Source organism: Dysidea avara, chromosome 6 (assembly GCF_963678975.1).
Source record: "Dysidea avara chromosome 6, odDysAvar1.4, whole genome shotgun sequence".
In the NCBI taxonomy this organism is placed as follows: domain Eukaryota; kingdom Metazoa; phylum Porifera; class Demospongiae; order Dictyoceratida; family Dysideidae; genus Dysidea; species Dysidea avara.
In genome coordinates, this window is record NC_089277.1 from 18,721,981 (window position 1) to 18,745,653 (window position 23,673).

The 23,673-nt window shown below is 38.5% G+C and overlaps 1 protein-coding gene and 2 long non-coding RNA genes across 4 annotated transcripts; 2 read left to right on the forward strand and 1 right to left on the reverse strand.

The window, feature by feature from the left end:
- The first annotated feature begins 1,124 nt into the window (after positions 1–1,124).
- Positions 1,125–5,740, forward strand: LOC136258465 (uncharacterized). Of its 2 annotated transcripts, XR_010702793.1 has the most exons (5): positions 1,125–1,297; positions 3,110–3,307; positions 4,989–5,094; positions 5,142–5,170; positions 5,216–5,740. It is a non-coding gene; the product is annotated as an uncharacterized lncRNA (long non-coding RNA). The 2 variants fall into 2 exon arrangements; XR_010702794.1 differs by lacking the exon at positions 4,989–5,094 and having other exon boundaries at positions 1,128–1,297; positions 5,216–5,737.
- An 81-nt stretch (positions 5,741–5,821) lies between these two features.
- LOC136258466 (uncharacterized) lies at positions 5,822–9,948 on the reverse strand. Its single transcript, XR_010702795.1, has 3 exons — positions 9,809–9,948; positions 7,812–8,009; positions 5,822–6,344 (listed from the first exon to the last, which is right to left on the reverse strand). It is a non-coding gene; the product is annotated as an uncharacterized lncRNA (long non-coding RNA).
- Positions 9,949–11,758: 1,810 nt separating this feature from the next.
- LOC136258331 (nicotinamide N-methyltransferase-like) lies at positions 11,759–22,426 on the forward strand. Its single transcript, XM_066051653.1, has 2 exons — positions 11,759–12,018; positions 21,479–22,426. Exons 1-2 carry the CDS (start codon positions 11,874–11,876, stop codon positions 22,279–22,281), a joined length of 948 nt encoding a protein of 315 aa, XP_065907725.1. The 5' UTR covers positions 11,759–11,873; the 3' UTR covers positions 22,282–22,426.
- The last annotated feature ends 1,247 nt before the right edge of the window (positions 22,427–23,673 follow it).

A 23,673-nucleotide genomic window follows, 5' to 3' on the forward strand; every position in this document is an offset into this window, starting at 1 on the left:
GTGCCACAACTGTACTCCAACAAATTCATCCACAGTCCGGTAGAGCTATTGTTAATATTTTAGTGCTAATACAAGTTACTTTACGTTAGCCACAGCTTGTGTTGCAGTCCTAGCACACTGCTGAAAGGATGACATGTTCACTCACTTCACTCGGCGAAATTCAAATGCCACGTATTGCATGAAATCCCACCAGTCTTTCTTGCTAGCAGAACTTGTAAGCTTGTGACTGATCCAGGCCCGTAGCCAGGGGGTTCTGAAGAACCGCCCTATTGGAATAGGCCGACTACACTGGCAGCACTGCCGTACAAAGATCTAGTGTGATCGACTCGAGAAAATAAACTTGGTAGACTAGATTTAACACTTTATGACTTCATAGGCAGTAGGTTCTTAGCGTCATCTGGTCTCCTTTATCACTTGTGAGTTGTGACTCCTGCCGCGGCAAGGTCCTTTGAGCGGGTCACTCTTTAGATTAGTCTCGTGCCCAGACCCCACCCACTGCGTTAAATGGGGTCTGGTGCCGGACATTCGCAGGAGTTTTGGGCCCTACGCCATTTTTCTTTTCTGACCAATCGGACGCCTTGATTCAGGTACAACGCGATTTGATAGGCTGGAACTAGGAAAATGGCCGACTACAGCTATGGATACAAATGGGTAAACAATATGGCGGCGGGCCCAAAAAACATAGTGTAAGTCACCAGACCCTATTCAACGCAGTGGGTGGGGTCTGGGCACGAGACTATCTTTAGATTCGAAATGCTCTATCACGTGAGTAATCTAGGCTAAATATAGACGTGTGTCTCTAATATTTTCGTTCGGTGGATTCACGATCGAGTTGAATGTTGTGTGTGCGCGTTCACTAGCAACCCCTGGTGGTACCGCGTAGTAGCGCACATAATTTAGTCATTTGCGTGTCAGTTTACTATTGGTAAGCTTGTGACGGAGGTTTCAAAAAAAACACTACGGTGATGGGGGGGCAAATGCCTCCCCTTGCCCCCCCCCCCTTGGCTACGCCTCTGCACTGTACATCGAAACATTCGACTGTTTGCTTCGTTTACCCAAGGTACAGCACCATTATAACAGTACTAATGCATTCCAGGTGGTTTTTTCGGGTAAAACTTATTGTAAGGGGTAACGCTATATTCACCCAACTTGATGTGGCGCCTCAAAATAATAACGCACTTTGTAAGCGCTTAGTCATTAGAGTGCTCCTTTAATACACTACGCTGCAGCGCTGGATGTCAGGGGGGTGTATTATCTATGATGCCAGCATAGACTACTTCGGACTTCGCTAGAGATGGTAAGCAGGGTATACCAACATATATGACAGTAGTTTCGTGAGTTGCTAGATACACTACACTGTAAACCAGAAAGTAAAATACGAGTGGGAGGGGGGGAGAAGGAATGCAAGGTGCTGACCCGTAGTAATATGGTAGATCTGTAGCTGCAGTCAAAGGCTAAGGCTGCTAAGTTTGTGCTACAGTCAAGGATGAAGTCTGAAACCCACAATTGAAGTGCTTACTTGAAGTTCCACATTGGGGAAAATTTTGACTGGACAATAGTCTGATGGCAGTTGCAGATATTCCTGTGTCTATGTGACACCCCTGTTAGGAAATGTTCATAGCTTTATAAAGTGTGTGCTAGAATGCAACCTTGCTTATACAATGGAGCGTAACTACTAACTCACTATTACAATGTGGTCTTTGTATGGGAAGCAGTGACCAAACTGAGGCATATACTTCATGACCTCATTAATAAGACCATCACATTGTAGTGATTGCACTGTAGGTCCAGAAGGTAGCTAAGATGCACATTAGCAAGACCACATAATTGTATCCTGGTGGTTCCCGATACAAGGAACTAGGGCTGAAACGATCATGGATTTTTAGTATTCGAGTACTCTCTAGCATTAATGATCGAGTAATCACGAATACTTACCATACCTATATTGAAGCATATCATATGCAGTTTAAAGCTTTTAAGTAACAGCGATGATAAATACGCTGTATTAAAGTACCCAGTAAATGTTCCTGACAACCAAAATGCTTCAATCAAACTCCACACCGTCACTGCCAGATAACATATGCATCATGTGAGCTCATTAATATTGGATCACATGATCTCAACGAGTACTCCAATACCAATTTTACTATCCGAATTCTAATATCCTTAATTAGTACCCATTTATTTATTTTAGCCATACAATGAACTGTGCAACTACCTTCTTCATACAACATGCATTATATGTGGAACATTGCAAATGCAAGTAAAGTGTACGTATATAGTACACTACAATTTCGTTACATCAAATTAAGCAAGAGTTCGTAATATAATTATACTGAGGAGAGTATTCTACTCTCGTATACACCTGTAGAAAGACATATCACGATGGTACTGTGTCTTTTTGTAATTAATATTGATTGTACGCATGCCAGCAATGTCACTAGCAACTAAACTAACTCAAGCTCCTCGGTGTTTCTCACCAAACTACAAGTGTACCTTCTTGTCATGGGTTTAGACAATTGCTTATATATAGGCATTTGTTGCTTGACCATTCACAGCTGTCTTGAGCGACACAGTACTTTATGGGTTCTTGTATGTCACAAACCACACTTACTGTAGTCGTTACATCATCACTTTAAAATATGCTCTTCTACAGGGGTATATGAGAGGACACTACTCCTCAATAATTATGTTATAAACTCTTGCATTACGTAAGTCACTTACTGTATATTAAAAGAAGCAAAGTATGACTATGTGAGGTGGTCTTATTGTGGTCATGAAGTACACCTTAGCTACAGTATGTTTGGAACCAGCATGGTCAGTATAATTTGTGTGTGTGTATGTTTGTGTGTGCTTAGCGGTTTTGAGGTCGTTGTGGAACTTTGGATTCCATGACCTCTCATTGTGAGACCTGGACAGTCCTCCTGTGGGTTACTAGCCCTGTCCCAGGAGGATTTGCCTGCACAAGGCTCAAGTGTCTGAGGTGCACAGGCATCCCAGTGCTGGCTCACTGGGCGGCAATAGCTGTGTTAGTACAGCTGCCGAAGACTTTGCTTTTTTTGCTATTTGTTGTGCATCTATGTATATGTACAAATTTATTTTCTTATAGAATAATTTCTTTGGTGACCAAGTTGTCACAGATGATAACGTGCTCAATATGGAGTCCTCACAATTCATCACACTACAATGGACCAGAGATGGGACAGTACTCAGTAAGACTGGAACACTCTAAGGGTCTGTGCTACTGGATCATACTGCTGTGCTGTGAATGGTATCATTGTCCATTGTGCTCATATTGATGTGCAAGGTGAGTAGTGTAACGAAATCATTCCAAGGGTCTTAAAGTTATGTGGTCTTGTCTGGAGAACGACAGTTATCATACAGCAATACAGATATAGTTAAGAAAAGTGACAGTTTAGTATAACACCTATGCCTCCTTGTAATCTATCCTACTGTAATACTCTTTGGTGTGAAAAAGTTTAGCCCCTTTAACTTTATTGTATTTGTGGGAAAACCATTGATCTACGCACATGAATAGATTGTGAGATACACAATTTCAAAAGTTTCAACTTGTGATGGCCAAAAGCTCTGAATTTGAAATTTTAACCATGGATGCAGCCAATCATAGTGTTTAGTTCACAGCCAGTTAGCTACTGACATAGCCATAATTTTGTGATTTTGAGCTGAAGTATTCACAATGGTATTATCTTTAATACAAGCATATCACTATGGGGTGGCAATTGGTATATGAATAGAATATATGGCCAAGTATGTCATATAGACTGGTCTCAAGCCCAACTGTGCCACTGAAAGTGGTGCCACTGAAAGTGAAAGAAAAGTATGTATAAAACAACTGGGCAACTGTGCAATGGTGTCTACGTTTCTAGCCTCGTGTTCCAGCTGGCCAGTAGCAGTTCAAGGTGTCAGATCATTTCTAGCTCATAAAAAGCAGCCTGAGCAAATCAGTGGCAGCATTTCTGTGGTGTACATAGTGTATTGCAAGGTGAAAATTGAACTTCAGTGGTGTGTGCATAGATCAACTATTGGGTTAATGTATTTGCTCTATTGAATATACGTACAGTAGGACCCCAAACTCCCAGGAATAGGGACCACTTTGTATTCAGATGACTACAATAGTCCACATTTTGTTGTGTGAAAAGTCTATATTACTTAATATATCCTGCAGCAGTGAAAATCTTCCCCCTTGAAATTTTGGATGGTGCAATCTCCCCCTAGAAAAAAACCTTCAATACAGTAACACAAATTATGTACAGCATTTCAATCTTATCTGGACAATACTGTACAGTGGCCTCAGTTATTCAAAAACCACCTGGGTGCCCCTTAACTAGGAAATTTTTCATGGATAGCTGCCAATCCACAAAATTTTCCCCTTGAAAATAACTAGTGATGTGCAATATATCGATAATATTGCATATCACGATAAATTTCTATATCGTGAATTATGATAAAATTATATCGTGATGCATAACGATGCACCACTTTTTACACAAAGTTTACTGATAATGATATTTAAGACAGTAAAGCAGAGTTTATAGAGACTTCCAGGAGGTTAGGTGGGATTTTGTAGAATTCTATTGTTACTTTTCACATAGGTTCAAGTGCTAAAATCTCATTGTAGTAATTTATCACCATGCCTTCATGCAGATTTTTATATCATGATAATTTATCGTATCGTGATAAAAAAGTTTGCAATAATCATGATAGGTGATATACAAAATATTCGCACAACACTAATAATAACCCACTATACTGTATGGTTAAATGGTTACCACATGATATGGTTTGTGAATTGCTGAATGTTACTTGCTGTCACCAAAAATAGACAGCTGTTTATTCAACCTATCTGTTTTATTGTATTCTTTTGATATGTAAATACGTACTTCACATACGTTGCACATGTGTGTGTGTGTGTTCAGTATTGTACGAGTGAAATATTAGTGTATTAGTGACATTTGAACCAATTTTAGTATTCTCCTTGATGAAAGAGCAATATTGTATCAGACATGAAGTATAATACTGAGTAACACTCTGGTGATGCATTCATCGCCAATGTGAAAAAGTCATGCAGTAAAAGTACAGTTGAATTCTCTATGTATAGTTTACTTTAAATCTGTTTATAGGTGACAAGCCTGTGGATCAGCTACCTAAGGTTAGCCTAGAATACATTGGTTTAGCTGTTAGATTTTTCCAACAGCAATTACTAGTGACTATTCTTCACAAATTCTTAAGTGAAGCTGACAGGAGAGTTGTAGCTATGAAGCCTGATGGTAATTGTTGTTATAGGACTGTTCACTCCTTACCAACTATTTGAGGACACCCGACACAACATGATCCATCCACTAAGTGAGTCAAAATCGGATCTACAATACCCAGTGTTTCCAGAACTACATCAATTTATTCCTTGCTAAAACCCAATGACTTTGAATTTGTACTATGAAAACTGTCAATAGTCGTTTTGATGTCATCATATCATTCAAAAGTGGCAACAACACAACTGTATTGTAAGATGATCAGAGTGAATTGATTGACTCAACTGATTAGAGCAAGGAATTCACTGGTTGACAAGTTTCACCATGTACTTTAAAATATAACTACATATTGATATCATAGCTGAAATATTTTGCAAATCGTCACCCTCAAAAATTTTGAGGGGGGAAATTTTTGCTTCTGCAGGATGCAGTAATGCTATTTTGTGAAGTTCGAGGGGGGAAATTTTCGTGGATAGGCAGGATAGCTGCTGATCCACAAATTCGTAAAAATTTCCCCCCTCAGAAAAACACTATATGGTATTTTCTAAAATCCTTATTTACCAGATCGAGGTATGGCATGTAAGTACTGGAACCTTTACTTCTAAGTGCCTGAGTTCATCACTAAATAGTCTTTGTGGCAACTAAAACTGAATAATAACCAATTGCTACACATCGGGTTGGGTTGTATACCCAATACAGAGAAACCTCATTAGTAGTGTAATCTGTAGGACACAAAATAAGCTCCTTATTGAGATTTTTGGACAAACCAACAGCTATGTATGTGATCAAAATTTGGTCATGTTGGTGCATTTATACATTCAGACTGTTAAAAAATATAGCAACTTAAATTTCAGTTCATTGTACGTACGCATATATATAGGACTGTACAGTCTTGAGGTAGCGGTATGCAGTGGCTAGTAGAGTACAGATTTACTGACGTACGTAGCAGTCCCTGTAGCATGACTTCTTATGTTGTCTCTTAATGGATGGAGTACAAAGTAGCAGTGTACGTAACACCAGTTCTCCTTAATTATCAGCTATTGATTCAACTCCATCAAGCTCATAACATCTTTGCTGTGATAAAAAGGTAAAGAATTACAGTAAAAATTCACCCACAGTTTGACGTACGTAGCGATGTAAACAGAGTAAAAATAAAATGGTTATGTTGTTACAGTTGTGACATTCAATACATGATGACATTGACATACCATATATGTAGCGCTAATATTGACAATGGAAAGTTTGACATATTGGATGATTGAGCATGTTGAACAAAAATAATCAAAGTAGTCAAAATTTCGGATGTTAAACTTTCACACTATAGGGCAGATTGCATAATGAATTTAGATATGACACTGGAAATAAAAATGCCTCAGTATGGAGTACAAAAACATGAAGTATTTATACCCTCATAGGGTTATTGAAGTATTTGCTGAAATGCAAATAAGCACAAAAGATTATCAGGCCTAGGTTCAATACTTCTTGTGATTTTGTATGAACTGTGGTCGTGTATATATGCACGTGAGATATTATTGTAATGAAATAGCCTATGCTTTCATCCCTGCATGCTGTGAAGACAATCATGTGTGCAGTTTGAGGCATGAATTGGGTAATCACCAGTGTCCAGATAAACCATACATGCAGGTATACACAACCACACTACACATTTCATACAAAATTGTATGGGGTTAAATAAATTACAATGAAACCTGTTTAATCGTTATTGACAAATATGTGTCATTTGTGTACAAAGATACCATGACTGTATCCCCTCTCCCAGAGTGCTGTTCTTCACCCCTGATATGAGTAGTCAGGCCTTCATTTAGAAAATGACTTAAGGGAGGGAAAAATACAGTTTTGTCAGAATAAGGGTGGGTGGGTGGAAATATAGGGGGGCTAAGCTCCCCCATATCTCACAATACAGATGCATTATGAACAGCAAAAGCGACATTACAACGAATAAAATTATAGCTGAACTTATGTTTAAACTATGCCTAATCCAAGACACATTGACTTGCTCGACCAAAACTTCTATAATCAAGTGCCCTTCGCATCATGTGACGTCATAGTTTAGTACCTGCTCCACAGATGGCATGGCGAAAAGGCAAACGTCTTTCACAGAGTATGGATGGGTAAAAGATGGAATATCAAAGACAGCTAGAGTAAGTGAAAACTTGCCACCAAATTCAATCTCAGAGTACTAATTTCTCAAAATTTCCTGGGAGGGCATGCCCCCAGACCCCCCTAGATAGCTCGTGCTTTGCACTTCGCCAAGTGTGCTCTGCACACTGTGAAGTCATTTCTACCAGTGTGCCCCCCCTAGCAAAATCCTATAGATCCGCCTCTGGAGCCCCCCCCCCCCCCCCCCCCCCCTACTTTTTGATAGCTGTCTCTGCCCCTGGGGAGGGGGGGGGGGGGATACTGTAAACATCTGTGTGCATACTTTTATGGGCATGGCAGCTAGGAGCAGGAAAAATATTTGCATTTTAGACTCTTATATGTACACTGCTACTGAGGTACTTGTGAAGTTACACTACCCACCTTGCACATCAATATAAGCATAATGGACGTTGATGCCATTCACAGCACAGCAGTATGATCCAGTAGCACAGACCCTTAGAGTGTTCTAGTCTTACTGAGTACTGTCCCATCTCTGGTCCATTGTAGTGTGATGAATTGTGGGGACTCCATATTGAGTACATTACCATCTGTGACAACTTGGTCACCAAAGAAATTATTCTATAAGAAAATAAATTTGTACATATACATAGATGCACACACAAAAAGCAAAGTCTTTGGCAGCCGTACTAACACAGCTATTGCCGCCCAGTGAGCCAGCACTGGGATGCCTGTGCACCTCAGACACTTGAGCCTTGTGCAGGCAGATCCTCCTGGGACAGGGCTAGTAACCCACAGGAGGACTGTCCAGGTCTCACAATGAGAGGTCGTGGAATCCAAAGTTCCACAACGACCTCAAAACCGCTAAGCACACACACACAAATTATAGTGACCATGCTGGTTCCAAACATACTGTAGCTAAGGTGTACTTCATGACCACAATAAGACCACCTCACATAGTCATACTTTGCTTCTTTTAATATACGGTAAGTGACTTACGTAATGCGTAATGCAAGAGTTTATAACATAATTGAGGAGTAGTGTCCTACTCTCATATACCCCTGTAGAAGAGCATATTTTAAAGTGATGATGTAACGACTACAGTAAGTGTGGTTTGTGACATACAAGAACCCATAAAGTACTGTGTCGCTCAAGACAGCTGTGAATGGTCAAGCAACAAATGCCTATATATAAGCAATTGTCTAAACCCATGACAAGAAGGTACACTTGTAGTTTGGTGAGAAACGCCGAGGAGCTTGAGTTAGTTTAGTTGCTAGTGACATTGCTGGCATGCGTACAATCAATATTAATTACAAAAAGACACAGTACCATCGTGATATGTCTTTCTACAGGTGTATATGAGAGTAGAATACTCTCCTCAGTATAATTATATTACAAACTCTCGCTTAATTTGATGTAAGGAAATTGTAGTGTACTATATACGTACACTTTACTTGCATTTGCAATGTTCCACATATAATGCATGTTGTATGAAGAAGGTAGTTGCACAGTTCATTGTATGGCTAAAATAAATAAATGGGTACTAATTAAGGATATTAGAATTCGGATAGTAAAATTGGTATTGGAGTACTCGTTGAGATCATGTGATCCAATATTAATGAGCTCACATGATGCATTTGTTATCTGGCAGTGACGGTGTGGAGTTTGATTGAAGCATTTTGGTTGTCAGGAACATTTACTGGGTACTTTAATACAGCGTATTTATCATCGCTGTTACTTAAAAGCTTTAAACTGCATATGATATGCTTCAATATAGGTATGGTAAGTATTCGTGATTACTCGATCATTAATGCTAGAGAGTACTCGAATACTAAAAATCCATGATCGTTTCAGCCCTAGTTCCTTGTATCGGGAACCACCAGGATACAATTATGTGGTCTTGCTAATGTGCATCTTAGCTACCTTCTGGACCTACAGTGCAATCACTACAATGTGATGGTCTTATTAATGAGGTCATGAAGTATATGCCTCAGTTTGGTCACTGCTTCCCATACAAAGACCACATTGTAATAGTGAGTTAGTAGTTACGCTCCATTGTATAAGCAAGGTTGCATTCTAGCACACACTTTATAAAGCTATGAACATTTCCTAACAGGGGTGTCACATAGACACAGGAATATCTGCAACTGCCATCAGACTATTGTCCAGTCAAAATTTTCCCCAATGTGGAACTTCAAGTAAGCACTTCAATTGTGGGTTTCAGACTTCATCCTTGACTGTAGCACAAACTTAGCAGCCTTAGCCTTTGACTGCAGCTACAGATCTACCATATTACTACGGGTCAGCACCTTGCATTCCTTCTCCCCCCCTCCCACTCGTATTTTACTTTCTGGTTTACAGTGTAGTGTATCTAGCAACTCACGAAACTACTGTCATATATGTTGGTATACCTTGCTTACCATCTCTAGCGAAGTCCGAAGTAGTCTATGCTGGAATCATAGATAATACACCCCCCTGACATCCAGCGCTGCAGCGTAGTGTATTAAAGGAGCACTCTAATGACTAAGCGCTTACAAAGTGCGTTATTATTTTGAGGCGCCACATCAAGTTGGGTGAATATAGCGTTACCCTTATTGTAAGGCAGTTTTTTTAAGGTGCGAAAATCGGCCACTAAACCCGGCATATGATTTCTTACCAACCTACTTTGGACAACACTGCATGCTTTTAGTATTTCTTGATATACATCATTATCTCTGTAGCTACCAAAACACAGACTGCTTGAAAATGCTGTACTACTTGAATAAAATGAGAATATATGTAAACTGAAAATGTGCTATTATAGATAAACCCTTACACCAAAAGTATAATTTTGAACCTCTCTTAGTAATTCTAAGAAAAGATTAGCCATTCCCCTTCCTCTTTTCCGTTTTTATTGCCCATGCATACATATAAGATGCAACTGATCTCTATACAGGGTGACTTGTTTGTAGCTGAACTATCTGGAGGTTGATTAGTTCATAGCTGAACTCTCTACAGGGTGATCCTTTTAGCTGATCTCTCTATACAGGATGACTTGTTTCTAGCTGAACTATCTGCAGGGTGATTTGTTAGTAGCTGAACTCTTTACAAGGTGATCCTTCTAGCTGATCTTTCTACAGGGTGACTTGTTTGTCTACATGATGGTTTCTTTGTAACTGAACTCTCTACAAGGTAACTTCTTCTAGCTGATCTTTCTACAGGGCAATTTGTTTGTAGCTGAATTCTCTACAGGGTGATTTGTTTGCAGCTGAACTTTCTACAAGGTGACTTCTTCTTGCTGAACTCTCTACAGGGTGATCTTTTCATAGCTGAACTTTCTACAGGGTGATTTGTTTGCAGCCGAACTCTCTACAGGGTGATTTGTTTGCAGCTGATCTCTCTACAAGGTAACTTCTTCTACCTGATCTCTCTACAGGATGACTCGTTTCTAGCTGATCTCTCTACAGGGTGAATTGTTTCTATAGCTGAACTCTCTACAGGGTGATCTGCTCATAGCTGAACTCTCTACAGGGTGGTTTCTTTGTAGCTGAACTCTCTATATGGTGGTTTCTTTGTAACAGAACTCTCTACAAGGTAACTTTTTCTAGCTGATCTCTCTACAGGATGATTTGTTTGTAGCTGAACTCTCTACAAGGTGACTTATTCTCTCTACAGGGTGATTTGTTTGTAGCTGTACTCTCTACATGATGGTTTCTTTGGAGCTGAACTCTCTACAAGGTGCTGATCCCTCTACGGGATGGTTTGTTTCTAGCTGATCTCTCTACAGGATGACCTGAACTCTCTACAGTGTGATCTGTTAAGTTTGAAGTTGAGCTCTCTCTCTTGTTTCTAGCTGATCTCTCTATAGAGATAATTAGTTTATGGCTTTTACTGAGCCTGTACAGAATGCAAGAATAACCGGAAAACTAATGGAAGAATATGGAATAATGGAGCTAGAAAACAGAATTTATTTGTGTGGAGTCACAGTACCCTAAATGGGAAGCAAGAGGATAGCTAGTACCAAGCTTGCGAATTTCGAACCATGCAGTACAGCTTCTTTCCTACATCAATCCAAATATGGAACAGTCTATCTATAGATACTATAAATTGTAACAATTTAGATACATTAAAGGAACATTTAAATAACACTAGATTGTACACCTATTGTAACATACTCACTCATGTGAGTTCTACTATTATTACCTATAATAATAATAATAGTACTGAAGTGGTAGCAGCGACGGTATAGTAGTAGCCATTGGATGCAAAGGTCACCTAAGCCTAAGGTCAATAACTAATGGATGCAAACCTCTCTACTTAACTCGCTTCCTATCGTGCATGCATGGCATGCACGTGCCAGTATAACCGGGCTATTGCCACATTGTAATGGTTGCTATATCAACATACTAAACCGGGTCAGCGCGGAGGTCACCGAGTCTGGTCTAGGGTCTGGCCACGCGAGAGGTGTAAGTGTGTAGCAACAATACCGCAGCAACTGTGCTAGCTATGTTCTCAGCAAAGCTATTCCAGCCGAATTTGAAGTTAGGGATACGCATGTTGCGATCTCCTCCTCTCTATCTTCTGAAACCGAGGTCACGATTCCGGCAGTCAACCTTGCAGCAGTCACCTATAAGATGCTTCGCTTCTGTCGGTAAGTAGTAGGGTAGGCATATATAATCTATGGTAGTAACAAGAGTTCATAATATTTGTATTGGGGGTGTCTAACTGGAGTACCCGCTTCAGCAAACACACTGCTGTAACAGGCTTCTCTTTTAGAAGAAAGGCTTCTCTTTTAGAGGAAAGGCTTCTCCTTATATCAACGCCAATCATCATCTATCAACAGTTCTTTGTCATCAGTAGAATCAGGCTAGCGGGTATGCATAATCAAAAGTAAACTTGCAGCAGTGTGTTTGTACAGGCCATATACTGGCAGTTGAGATACTCTCCCCATACAAATATTATGCACTCTTGGTAGTAGTTGTTGAACTAATGTCATCTGGAGAGAATGCCACTAGCCGTTACGTAGTTAGCAAACTGCATGGCTGAGACTCAACCGGATGCAGCAAATATCAAGTGCACCTCGGATGTACCTCATAGCTAATTTGCTTTGTTTTATAGTAGCTAGACTTGGTTATAGCATATCAACCTCAATCAACAGTTTTCTATAGTTTTATCAGATTGATGGAGTAGCTAGGAGAACCATCATAGCTAATTATTGCAGTGCGTTCATAGCGGGTCATGCATCTCATCCATGGTTACACAGTAAAAACAAAGTACATGGTGAACGTCACCATATAGCTACTAAAAAAAAGTAGTGAAGGCTTGCATTCATTAATTTTATGTCACTACATGTAGCTACTGAGCCAGTAATCATCAATATATGTAGCCGATGACATTTACTACAAGAAAGTACTGAAGGATTGTTATCACAAAAATAAATGCAGTTGTATAGTGAGCATTACTACTTAACTAGTGAATATTGTGGCAGCCAAATTAGTAGTGAAACTCACTACTAATCTTTACTGTAGAGTGGACGCCGCTACAACAATTAACCCTCCAGTGCCCAACTGGTAGACTGAATAATAGTGAATATGAATACATTAAAAGTGCTGAAGTGTTTGGTCAAATCTGCTAGATAATAGTTGAGAATACATAAGACATGCTATCAGACTAAATTTGTCCCAGTCAGTTACAGGAATCAGAAATGTTAACAGTCTCACTACTTATCTAACTCCAAAATAGCCAAGCTGGGAAAAAATGTGTGGCCTTCCAAAAATAGAAAAAGATCTGATATCATGGTTGCAATGATATTACACTGTCACTTAATTTGTAACATTACAAAGTAATATCTGCAGCCATTTCTTGGACAACAGTTCGTTCATGTAAGCATCTGTATAGATATCCTAATATTGGTACAATTGTAAGCCTGCTGGTGGTACGGTGACACCTCAAATATTTGTTGAATTATCAGAGCTGTAAGATTGCTGATAGATTTGTCACATGTAGATAATATAGTTAATAATGAGGATGAAGCTCGTGTAGATGTTTATGCTTCAGGATTCTGGGGAGGTAAGCAAACATCTGAAGACATTTTTTAATGTCAAAGTTAAGGCTATTGCACCTTCATATCATGGTACCCAAGTATCCTCACTGTAGCTAGCTAGTTTATCGATGCTTTGAACATGAGAAACAACAGAAGTATAAACAAAGAAATTGAGATAGGTTCTTTTACCCCACTTGTATTTTCAGCATTAAGGGGTGGTATGGGTGATGCTGCTCAGTGCTGTATTTTACAGAAGACTTGCTCTCCTTGTCTCTCTTCAGAAGGAGTAGTGTCACACAGTTCTGTGATGTCAGGGTAGTGGCAAGGGGTGCTGGTAATCCTGGGAATAATGATAAAAGATCTGAATACGAAAAAAGTTTTCATGTATCCATAGCTCCAGTATGCTTGAAACGGTATAATTAACCATTTCTGCAGTGGAAGCTTAGGGCATCTCCCATTCCTAGTTTGAGTCGAATCTGCCCAACCATATCATTGGGGGTATACACACCTTCAAAATTCATCTTATTTCAGTTCTTCATATTATAGTCACGCAGTCTTCAATGATTCCTGTAGTAAAGGGAAAAAAGCTAAAAGGAATTATCAAGGTCAACCATAGGCTGGCCTTGGAACTTGCAATTACAAAAAGAAGTGATATCTGCACAAAAACAGCCAAGCGGTGAAAAAAGATGCGGTCTTAAAAAGCCTAGATGAAAAAAAGTTGTGAAATCAAAGGTGGTGACCAACAAATGGCTGCAATGATGTTAATGCTGTGCATTGCAGCCATTTGTTGGCCACCACCTTTTATTTCACAACTTTTTTCACCCAGGCTAAGACCGCACCTTTTTTCATAACTTGGCTGTTTTTGTGCTGATATATACCATAAAGAACCATAAAGAAAGATTCCTTCTTTTATGGTGGTATTGAAAGGTAGCTAGAGGTTTTGGTATAGTTGTACGGCTGTAATCATGATCATTAATTATCCAACATAGAGCTCACTTGGATGTTCTTATAGATTACCAATATAAAATTATATGGAACTTGCATGTTCCAGTGTAGCTATAAGATAGCTATATGTTTTGAGTGAAGAGCAATTGCATAAATTGAGTTAGGCTTTGGAAGTTATTTTGTTATGTGAGGGGTGAATGACATTGTTTGGTCAAAGATTAGTACCATATTATACTGTGAGCACACAGTTTATTTTGATGGAACAATCCCATATAGATTTTTCATCAAGGTTGCTATTTGTAAGCCTCAAATATAGTATCTATATAGCTTTGGTATGATGATACATTGTAGAGTATATAGTTTCTGTAGTCCAATGTAGCTATGGTGGCAGTACTTATAGGCTTCTTGGTTCAATGTTATCTCTGTAGATTCTAAAGGTAAATAAAGTATAGTGCATGGTGGACAATACTGAAATTTATCATTTTTCCATAGTATACTGTAAGGGTATTATTGACAGAGGAGGATAATATTAATACAGATACTGATAGGCTGAACATCTTTTTAGGCAGGTAAGGGTAAGGCCACAAAAGTTTGTTATTAAGTTATGTTATGTTTCTGGTCTTAAATCCACATGCAAAACTGATGCAAAACTGACCAGGAGTTTTTTTTAATGTGTATTAAGGACTACATTTACAACTACACATGGAGTGCAAGTTGGTGCATCAAAAACATGCAATTGATGATTCAGAAAAATGACAAGGGAACCATAACTTTTGTGTTGTGGTCTATAAACTTCACTAAAGGTTATTAGCTAACTCATGAATGCAACAATATGATGCACTATGCTTACTTAGTTCTTCTTGGGCAACAGAAACCATGACAACAGACATTTTCATTACATCAGCTACAGTAGTTTACTATATTCAGTAAGGGATATGTTCCTGTCATACTCACACAGTTACAAATATTAATTATTGCAAACACTGTATTACTGTATTAAGCTGTTAGTATGTAGGTCAGGAGACTGGTTAATGAGAATGGTTGGTCAGAGTTTAGGGTTAGTTGTGGTAGTTGTAGAACTGTATGTCCAAAGGATCTTCTATTTTACTTTAGGCACCAAGTAAAAATCAATCTTGAATTTAATTAGACCTACGTTTTCATAACAGCAAACGTCTTTTTGTAAAATCTATAGCATAATATTATATGCCATCCTATTAAGTGGGCAAGTATATACGTGCATGGTTCAATGATGTTTGAGAGTTAGTTGCATGATCTCCAAAACTCAGGTAGGTGCTGATGATCCACAGTTACAAGAAGATATAATATGTTATGTTTGTTTCCTCAGCCAGCATTAGCATTGCTGACTAACAAAATGTTGGCCTCGGTAGCCACCCATTGGCTGCTAAATGGCTGTAGGCTGCAAAATAATCTGCATCCTTAGTTGTAATTCAATATTATGCAATATATGTGAGCTAGTCTTCCGAGAAACCTAGTCTAAAGGCCTTTCCAACTGACACAACTTGCAACTCATAACTTGTCTTGTGAAAAAGAAAGCATCTTAAGATTTTGTCAGTACATGACAAAAATACATTCATGGAAAGTTATGAATTATCAATTACTTGGATATCTGGCCAGGTGCATGGGACACTCAAGAACATACGTAATTACTTTACCAGTTTATAGCTTTGAGATAAAAAGCTATGTGTAAGCAGGTCAGGTTCAGCTGGCCATGAATTGTAAAACTAGTGCAAGAGTTGGTGTCTCTGGGTTAAGGCATTGAATGAGTAGGACGCTGGCTTCAGTTTAGAGTCAGCCTAAACAATTGACTGTTCTTACCTAGTCCAAAGAACAAATAGAGAGTATAAAGTAAAATCCAGCAGTGGAAGTCAGTAAATTGTAGAATTTTTCTATACAGTGAAAATATAATAAGGCCAATGAAACTTGATTACCAGTTTCTCGCTCAGATTTTTGAAAATTTGATGCGGGCGGGTGGTTATTATTCATTATTTTTCCAAAAGCACAACACACATCCAAACATGAAGATTTCTGCCAAAAAACAGTAAGATTTACACTGATTACTCTTGCATTAAATAGCTAAAGTACGTTACTAATTTATAAGTGACTGTTCTATTAGAGTATTTCGATCTGAAAAATACCAATAATGAAATTCCATGCGGGTGTATCAAAAGCACGCGGGTGATGACGCGAAACTGCTAATCAAGTTTCATTGGCCTAATCTGACACTAGTTAGTGATTGAAAAATTGTAACGCAGTCTGGGAAAACCGGGCTCATGTTATCGCCTATTTAAAAGTATCGAGAAATGCCGGCTTTAAGTATTTAGTGTGTTGTAGCTCGCCAATGGTTGAAGCCATGCGTACCAAATTTTCACACGTTTTACACCAATTCCTTACCTTCCACAGCATCGTCTGTGCAAGTAGCCAACAACTAAGTTTCCCGCCATTTTAGATAGTTTTTAAACCGAGGTTGACAGTATCAGGCAAAATGGATAGGAGGCGGGGGCCTAGAAGGCAGGCGAGATGGTGTTCAAAAATTGAAATGGAAGGTGTAGAGATGAATTACGCCAACTTTTTGGCCATTGAGGTCTCAAAATTGGCTAAAATGAAAGGATATTCACAGCAGAGGTACTTATTCAACACCACATAGCTGTACCGCCTCATACAGTCATCCCCAGGCTGACCAGAGCTCCATTAAGGCCCCACACCGCACATACAGATCGCCACTAGACTTGGAAAAAGCAGCCAGCAAAACCAGACCACTCAAGTCTTGATTGTGGAATTAGATAGTTTATTCATGTAGCTTTGTGTCCTGGGTGAAAAATGGAATCTGCTGACATGGGAAATAAGACCGGTTTTCTCAGACTGGGTCACAATTGTGTCAAATAAGCAAGGATGTTGGTAGTCTATGCATGTAGTACACAGAAAAAGTGTTACTGGTGCAGCAAACAGTGTCAGATTATTGGACAATAGAGGTGTCACATTGCAGAAGATTCACTGTACACCACTAAAATAAATGTAGATTCATAGTACATGTACAACTGCTTCTGGATTGGAAACAGTGTGCGTGCAGTACACCCATAGGCTTGTACATTAAGTCATGAACCACAAATTACATTCTGGTTTCTCACCTCCACGTAAGTTATTCTTGTAATTATAAATGTTGCCTTATGAGTTGTGTACGTGACTTTGAGGTAAAATTACAAAACTTGACATTGTTTGGGGAATTTGTGCTCTTTGTTTAGCTAATTATTCATGACTAGCATTTATGTCTCAAGGTTAGATACACTGTAAGCTTTATAGAGTACATTTAGCTCTTTAACATGCCAACACTGGAAGGCTTCTGTGACCTTAAGAGAATATATCACTACACAAGGTATAATGCATGTCATTCAAAATGTACCATCCATATGTCAGCTGTGCATGTTGTTTGATTACTGTGAGGGGATAATACTGTCCCTTTCTTGTTTTAGCTGAAGGGAAGCTACAGCTATACCTGGACTTTTAAATGATTGATCACTTTTAAAAACGCATTCTGTTTACTTCTTTTATGTTAAAAAAAAGGATACTTTGGTTACTACACAACATATCAAGACACACGGTAGTGTGTCGTGCGACCCAAGAAGCCGGCGCGTAACACCCGTGAGTATATTGACAGGAAGAAAGAAAACGCAATTTTCGCACCTCCGTAGCTCTGTGCTGCCTTGATGAAACAAGACGATTTTTGCTGTGGACACTCCCTCCACCTTCAGCACTCCACATTTCAAATAGCGAAATCACTTCACGCGTTCCCGAGATATGCGACTTCAAAAATTGGCTTAGTTTCTTTGTTTTCTTTTTCTTCTTATTTTTCTTCCTTTTGTCGCACACTTACAAAAACTGCTATAAAACGCGAACGCCATATCCGATTGCCTTGAAATTTGGCACAGAAGGGGGGTATAAAGGCGCATCTCGGTACCAACTTTGGCTGGAATATGATAAACAGGCAAAGAGTTATGAGCGATTATTCACGAAAAATAACACCAATATGTTGTCACGCCTACAGGTTAAACCGCGTATGGGAAGAAGCTGAAAATCGGTGGGTGAATAGGGTAACTATTGAACCTCAAACCTTTTGTGGTTTGAAAGAAATCGAGCTAAAAACCAGGAAGATACAACGAAAAAACCAACACTGTGTAACAATTACGCAATCGAGATTAGCTAAAAAAACGAATGCTTGCCACGCCTACCAGATAAACCGCTTGGGGTAATGCTTTGAAAATCGTTGTACAAATGGAGTAATCATCTTAGAAAGGCTCATCAATGGTGTAGAAGAATCAGACTTAAAGCCACGGAGTTATAACATGAAATCCAACTTGGTGCAGCAAGTGCGAGATCGAGATACTCTAATAGAGCAGTCATCCTAATAGAGCAGTCACCCTGAAGAGAATTCAAGAGATCAGCTAGAAACAAGAAACCTGTATAGAGATCAGCTATACACAAGTCACCCTGTAGAGAGATCAGCTATAAGAAGTTACCTTGTAGGGAATTCATGCAACTATGGAAAGAGATAGTTCAACTAGAAGAAATCACCTTGTAGAGTTCAGCTACAAAGAAACCACCATGTAGAGATTTCAGTTACAAAGAAACGACCAAGTAGAGAGCTCAGCTACAAACTAGTGACCTTGTAGAGACATCAGCTAGAAGAAGTTACCTTGTAGAGAGTTCAGCTACAAAGAAACCATTCTTTAAAGAGCTGAGCTGCAAACAAATCACCTATACAGAATTCAGCTACAAACAAATCACCCTGTAGAGAGATCAGCTAGAAGAAGTTACCTTGTAGAGAGTTCAGCTACAAACAAATCTCCCTGTAGAGAGCTTAGCTAGAAGAAGTTATACCTTGTAGAGAGTTCAGTTACAAAGAAACCACCATGTAGAGAATTCAGCTACAAACTAGTGACCCTGTAAAGACATCAGCTAGAAGAAGTTACCTTGTAGAAAGTTCAGCTACAAAGAAACCATTCTGTAAAGAGCTCAGCTGCAAACAAATCACCTATACAGAATTCAGCTACAAACAAATCACCCTGTAGAGAGATAAGCTAGAAGAAGTTACCTTGTAGAGAGTTCAGCTACAAAGAAACCATCATTAAAGAGTTCAGCTTCAAACAAATCACCTGTGGAGAGTTCAGCTACAAACAAATCTCCCTGTAGAGAGATCAGCTAGAAGAATTACGTTGTAGAGAGTTCAGCTACAAACAAATCATCCTGTAGAAAGATCAGCTAGAAGAAGTCACCTTGTAGAAAGTTCAGTTACAAAGAAACTACCATGTAGAGAGATCAGCTACAAACTAGTGACCTTGTGGAGACATCAGCTAGAAAAGTTACCTTGTAGAGAGTTCAGGTACAAAGAAACCATCATGAAGAGAGTTCAGCTGCAAACAAATCTCCCTGTAGAGAGTTCAGTTAGAAGAAGTTACCTTGTAGAGAGTTCAGCTACAAAGAAACCATTCTGTAAAGAGCTCAGCTGCAAACAAATCACCTGTACAGAATTCAGCTACGAACAAATCACCCTGTAGAGAGATCAGCTAGAATAAGTTATCTTGTAGTTAATTCAGCTACAAACAAATCTCCCTGTATAGAGATCAGCTAGAAGAAATTACCTTGTAAAGAGTTCAGCTACGAAGAAACCACTATGTAGAGAGTTCAGCTGCAAAGAAATCACCCTGTAGAAAATTCAGCCACAAACAAATTGCCCTGTAGAAAGATCACCGATCAGTTAGAAGAAGTTACTTTTTAGAGAGTTAAGCTACAAAGAAACCATTCTGTAAAGATCTCAGCTGCAAACAAATCCCCTATACCGAATTCAGCCACAAACAAATCATCCTGTAGAGAGATCAGCTAGAAGAAGTTACCTTGTAGAGAGTTCAGTTACAAAGAAACCACCATGTAGAGAGTTCAGCTACAAACTAGTGACCTTGTAGAGACATCAGCTAGAAGAAGTTACCTTGTAGAGAGTTCAGCTACAAACAAATTATTCTGTAAAGAGCTCAGCTGCAAACAAATCACCTATACAGAATTCAGCTACAAACAAATCACCCTGTAGAGAGATCAGCTAGAAGAAGTTACCTTGTAGATCGTTCAGCTACAAACAAATCACCCTGTAGGGAGATCAGCTAGAAGAAGTTACCTTGTAGAGAGTTCAGCTACAAAGAAACCACCATGTAGAGAATTCAACTGCAAAGAAATCACCCTGTATAAAATTCTGCCACAAACAAATTGCCCTGTAGAAAGATCAGTTAGAAGAAGTTACCTTGTAGAGAGTTCATCTACCAAGAAACATTCTGTAAAGAGCTCAGCTGCAAACAAATCACCTTTACAGATTTCAGCTACAAACAAATCACCCTGTAGAGAGATCAGCTAGAAGAAGTTACCTTGTAGATCGTTCAGCTACAAACAATTCACCCTGTAGAGAGCGAGAGCAATTAGAAGAAGTCACCTTGTAGAATGTTCAGTTACAAAGAAACCACCATGGAGATTTCTGTAATCAATATATGTATTATATATATATATAATTTATACATTTACTGATAAAATATTTAAAGTACATCTACTTCATCTTTTCTTCTTCCTGTGGTAAAGAAAAAAAGATAGATTAAAAAATTCCCAAAGATAGGCCGGCTTTGGGGTATACAAATGCAAAAAGAAATGAAATCTAATCCAAAACAGCCAAGCTGTAAAAAAAGTGTGTGGCCCTCAAAAAGGCTATGGTGAAAAAAGATGTGAAATCCAAGGTGGCGGCAAAGAAATGGCTGTGATGGTAGGTTAATGGTAAAACTTTTAATAAAGGCAATTCAGGTGAATTTTTGTGCTGCTTGGTTTTGGATTAGATATAAATAGCTATGGTAGCTAATCATATTAGTTCTGCACAACAATATATTTATATCTATTGTTTGTAATTATCTAATCATGTTGGTTCATTTGCGTCACACACCTTCTATACTCACAGTGTATTATAGCTATTCTAGAAAAGGGTAGCACACTTGTCTGAAATAGTGACAATGTAATCATGTATTAACATACCCATTTTCCTTTTATGCATAATGTATCATAATTATGTTTTGTGTTTTAGAAAGCCTAAAGTACACAAGAGATTATAAGAAATTCAATGCAAGAGCCTTCCTTGAGCAGAGATGTCCGGGGACAGAATTTGAGGTGACTGACAATAGGATCCAAACTCAATGGCGACTAGCTATGATACACAAGTTTTACAAGGATTTCCACAAGGAGTGGGACAATTCCAATGCAACTTTTTTGGAATTTGGTGCTGGGCCGTACCTCCATACCCTAATTAGTGCAGCGCCTTATGTTGGTGAGATATACCACTCTGATTATTCAGCCTCCTGTCAAGATGAGACATTGATGTGGATGAGAAAAGATCCCAATGCCTACAGCTGGGATCCCTACTTCAAATATGTTGTTAATACACTGGAAGGTCAGGATGGTGGAGATGCTGTTGTGAAGCGTCAAGAGTTACTCCGCAGCAAGTTCAAAGATTCACTCTATCTTGACATGAAATCTGACAAGATGCTCCCTGACTATAGTGGAAAGTTTGACATTATCTACACTGGGTACTGCATTGAAGCTGTAATGTCTTCACTTGATGAATACAAGCCTATCTTGAAAAGAGTGTTTGACCTAATTAATCCGAATGGCTTCTTATTGATGTTGGCAAACATTGAGTCAACCATGTATTATGTAGGTGAATCAAAATATTTTTGCTATCCATTGCGGATTGAAGACGTGATGTCAACTTTGAAAGAGGTTGGCTTTACAATAAGTTATGCAGAGATCGTGAAAATGAAGTTTGAAAAGGGAATTGCGTATGTTAGTGACATGAAATATACCAGCTGCTTTGTAGCACAAAAGATCTGAGTTATGTATGTTTAGACACTTGGATCAAGCATAGTATGTTTGATAGCAAAGATATAAAATAATAGATATCTTATTTATTTATTTTATTGCTACTGCACATAGGTTGATCAAGTAGTGATTAATAGCATGCAAATACGCACTTGCGTGATTACCATGAATTTAATTCTAATCTGATGAATGTGCACAATAAAGTATAGGCTTTCTTCACTACTATCTGCATGCTTATTACCTAAGAAATAGTTCCATGGCAATGGTTACCAAGGTTACCATGTTGATGGTTGCCTAGCAATGGTCGCTATGGGCTATTCTGATTTGATTCTCCATTTGAGCCATAGCAACTGAACCCTAGCTTGGCAACCAAAGAATAAGCATCAGTAGCGGATCTAGGAATTTATAAAGGGGTTAAGAAGGTGGACATATACACTGACATGGGTGAGTGTGCTTCATGTGAAGCATGCATATAATTACGCTAGGGTGTGTGGAGGCATCCCCCCCCAAGAAATTTTGAAATCTAGATGCTCTGAGACTGCATTTGGCAACAATTTTAGTGTGAAATTATCTGTAAAATAAATATTTACTGAGTTTATTTATGGAGTGCTGAGCATGCACATCGCCAATTATAGGTGCACACCACAATAATGAATTAAAATACTCAATTATTGTGTAATCATATATTTTTTAACGGGGGTTTCTGTGGAAACCTTGAAACTGCCACTGAGCATGATATTAACTTGGAATAGCATGAGTATCAGAGAAATATTTGGGATTAATATCACTCTTGTTGCACTGAAAATAGAAGTTTCACTCGGTGAAATTTTACCCATTTTCAATGTAATATTTTCAATGTAACACTTATATATGGTATTTATCCCAACTTTCACTTTACCATTCTATTACTAGTACTAATTATGCACTTTCACTTATAGTATAGTGGTATACATACTTTAATTTGCTTTTTTTCATTATAAAACAATTTTCGTATGCAAAACTTGTACAAAAATTTCTTACACGAAATTTTTTATATAGTATCGAACTATTCTAATAGAGCAGTCATTCATGCAAATCATATGACAATATTTTTACACAAAAATTTTTAATCACAAAAATTTTTGCACGAAAAAAAAGCGAATAATTACATTTTTACATAAAACTGTGAAGCTTTCTATTTAATGTAACTCCTATTTTAGATCCAGTGTGTCATCACAGATTTAACCTTTGGCAACCATTTTTGCACATTGTTTTTATCTTTAACTCCCTGAGTTAACTTGTTAAAACGTGGTATCAAAATAAAGGTCTTTCAACAAGAAACATATAATTTTGTAGTTTAATTTTTTAACGTTATTAAGTTTTCACTCAGGTCCCTTAAAATGTGCACATCTCTGCAGTATACAG

Coding starts and splice junctions, on each gene's coding strand:
- LOC136258331 (XM_066051653.1), top strand. CDS start 11,874: ATGTTCTCAGCAAAGCTATTCCAGCCGAATTTGAAGTTAGGGATACGC. Junction 12,019..21,478: donor AAGATGCTTCGCTTCTGTCG/GTAAGTAGTAGG, acceptor TTTGTGTTTTAG/AAAGCCTAAAGTACACAAGA.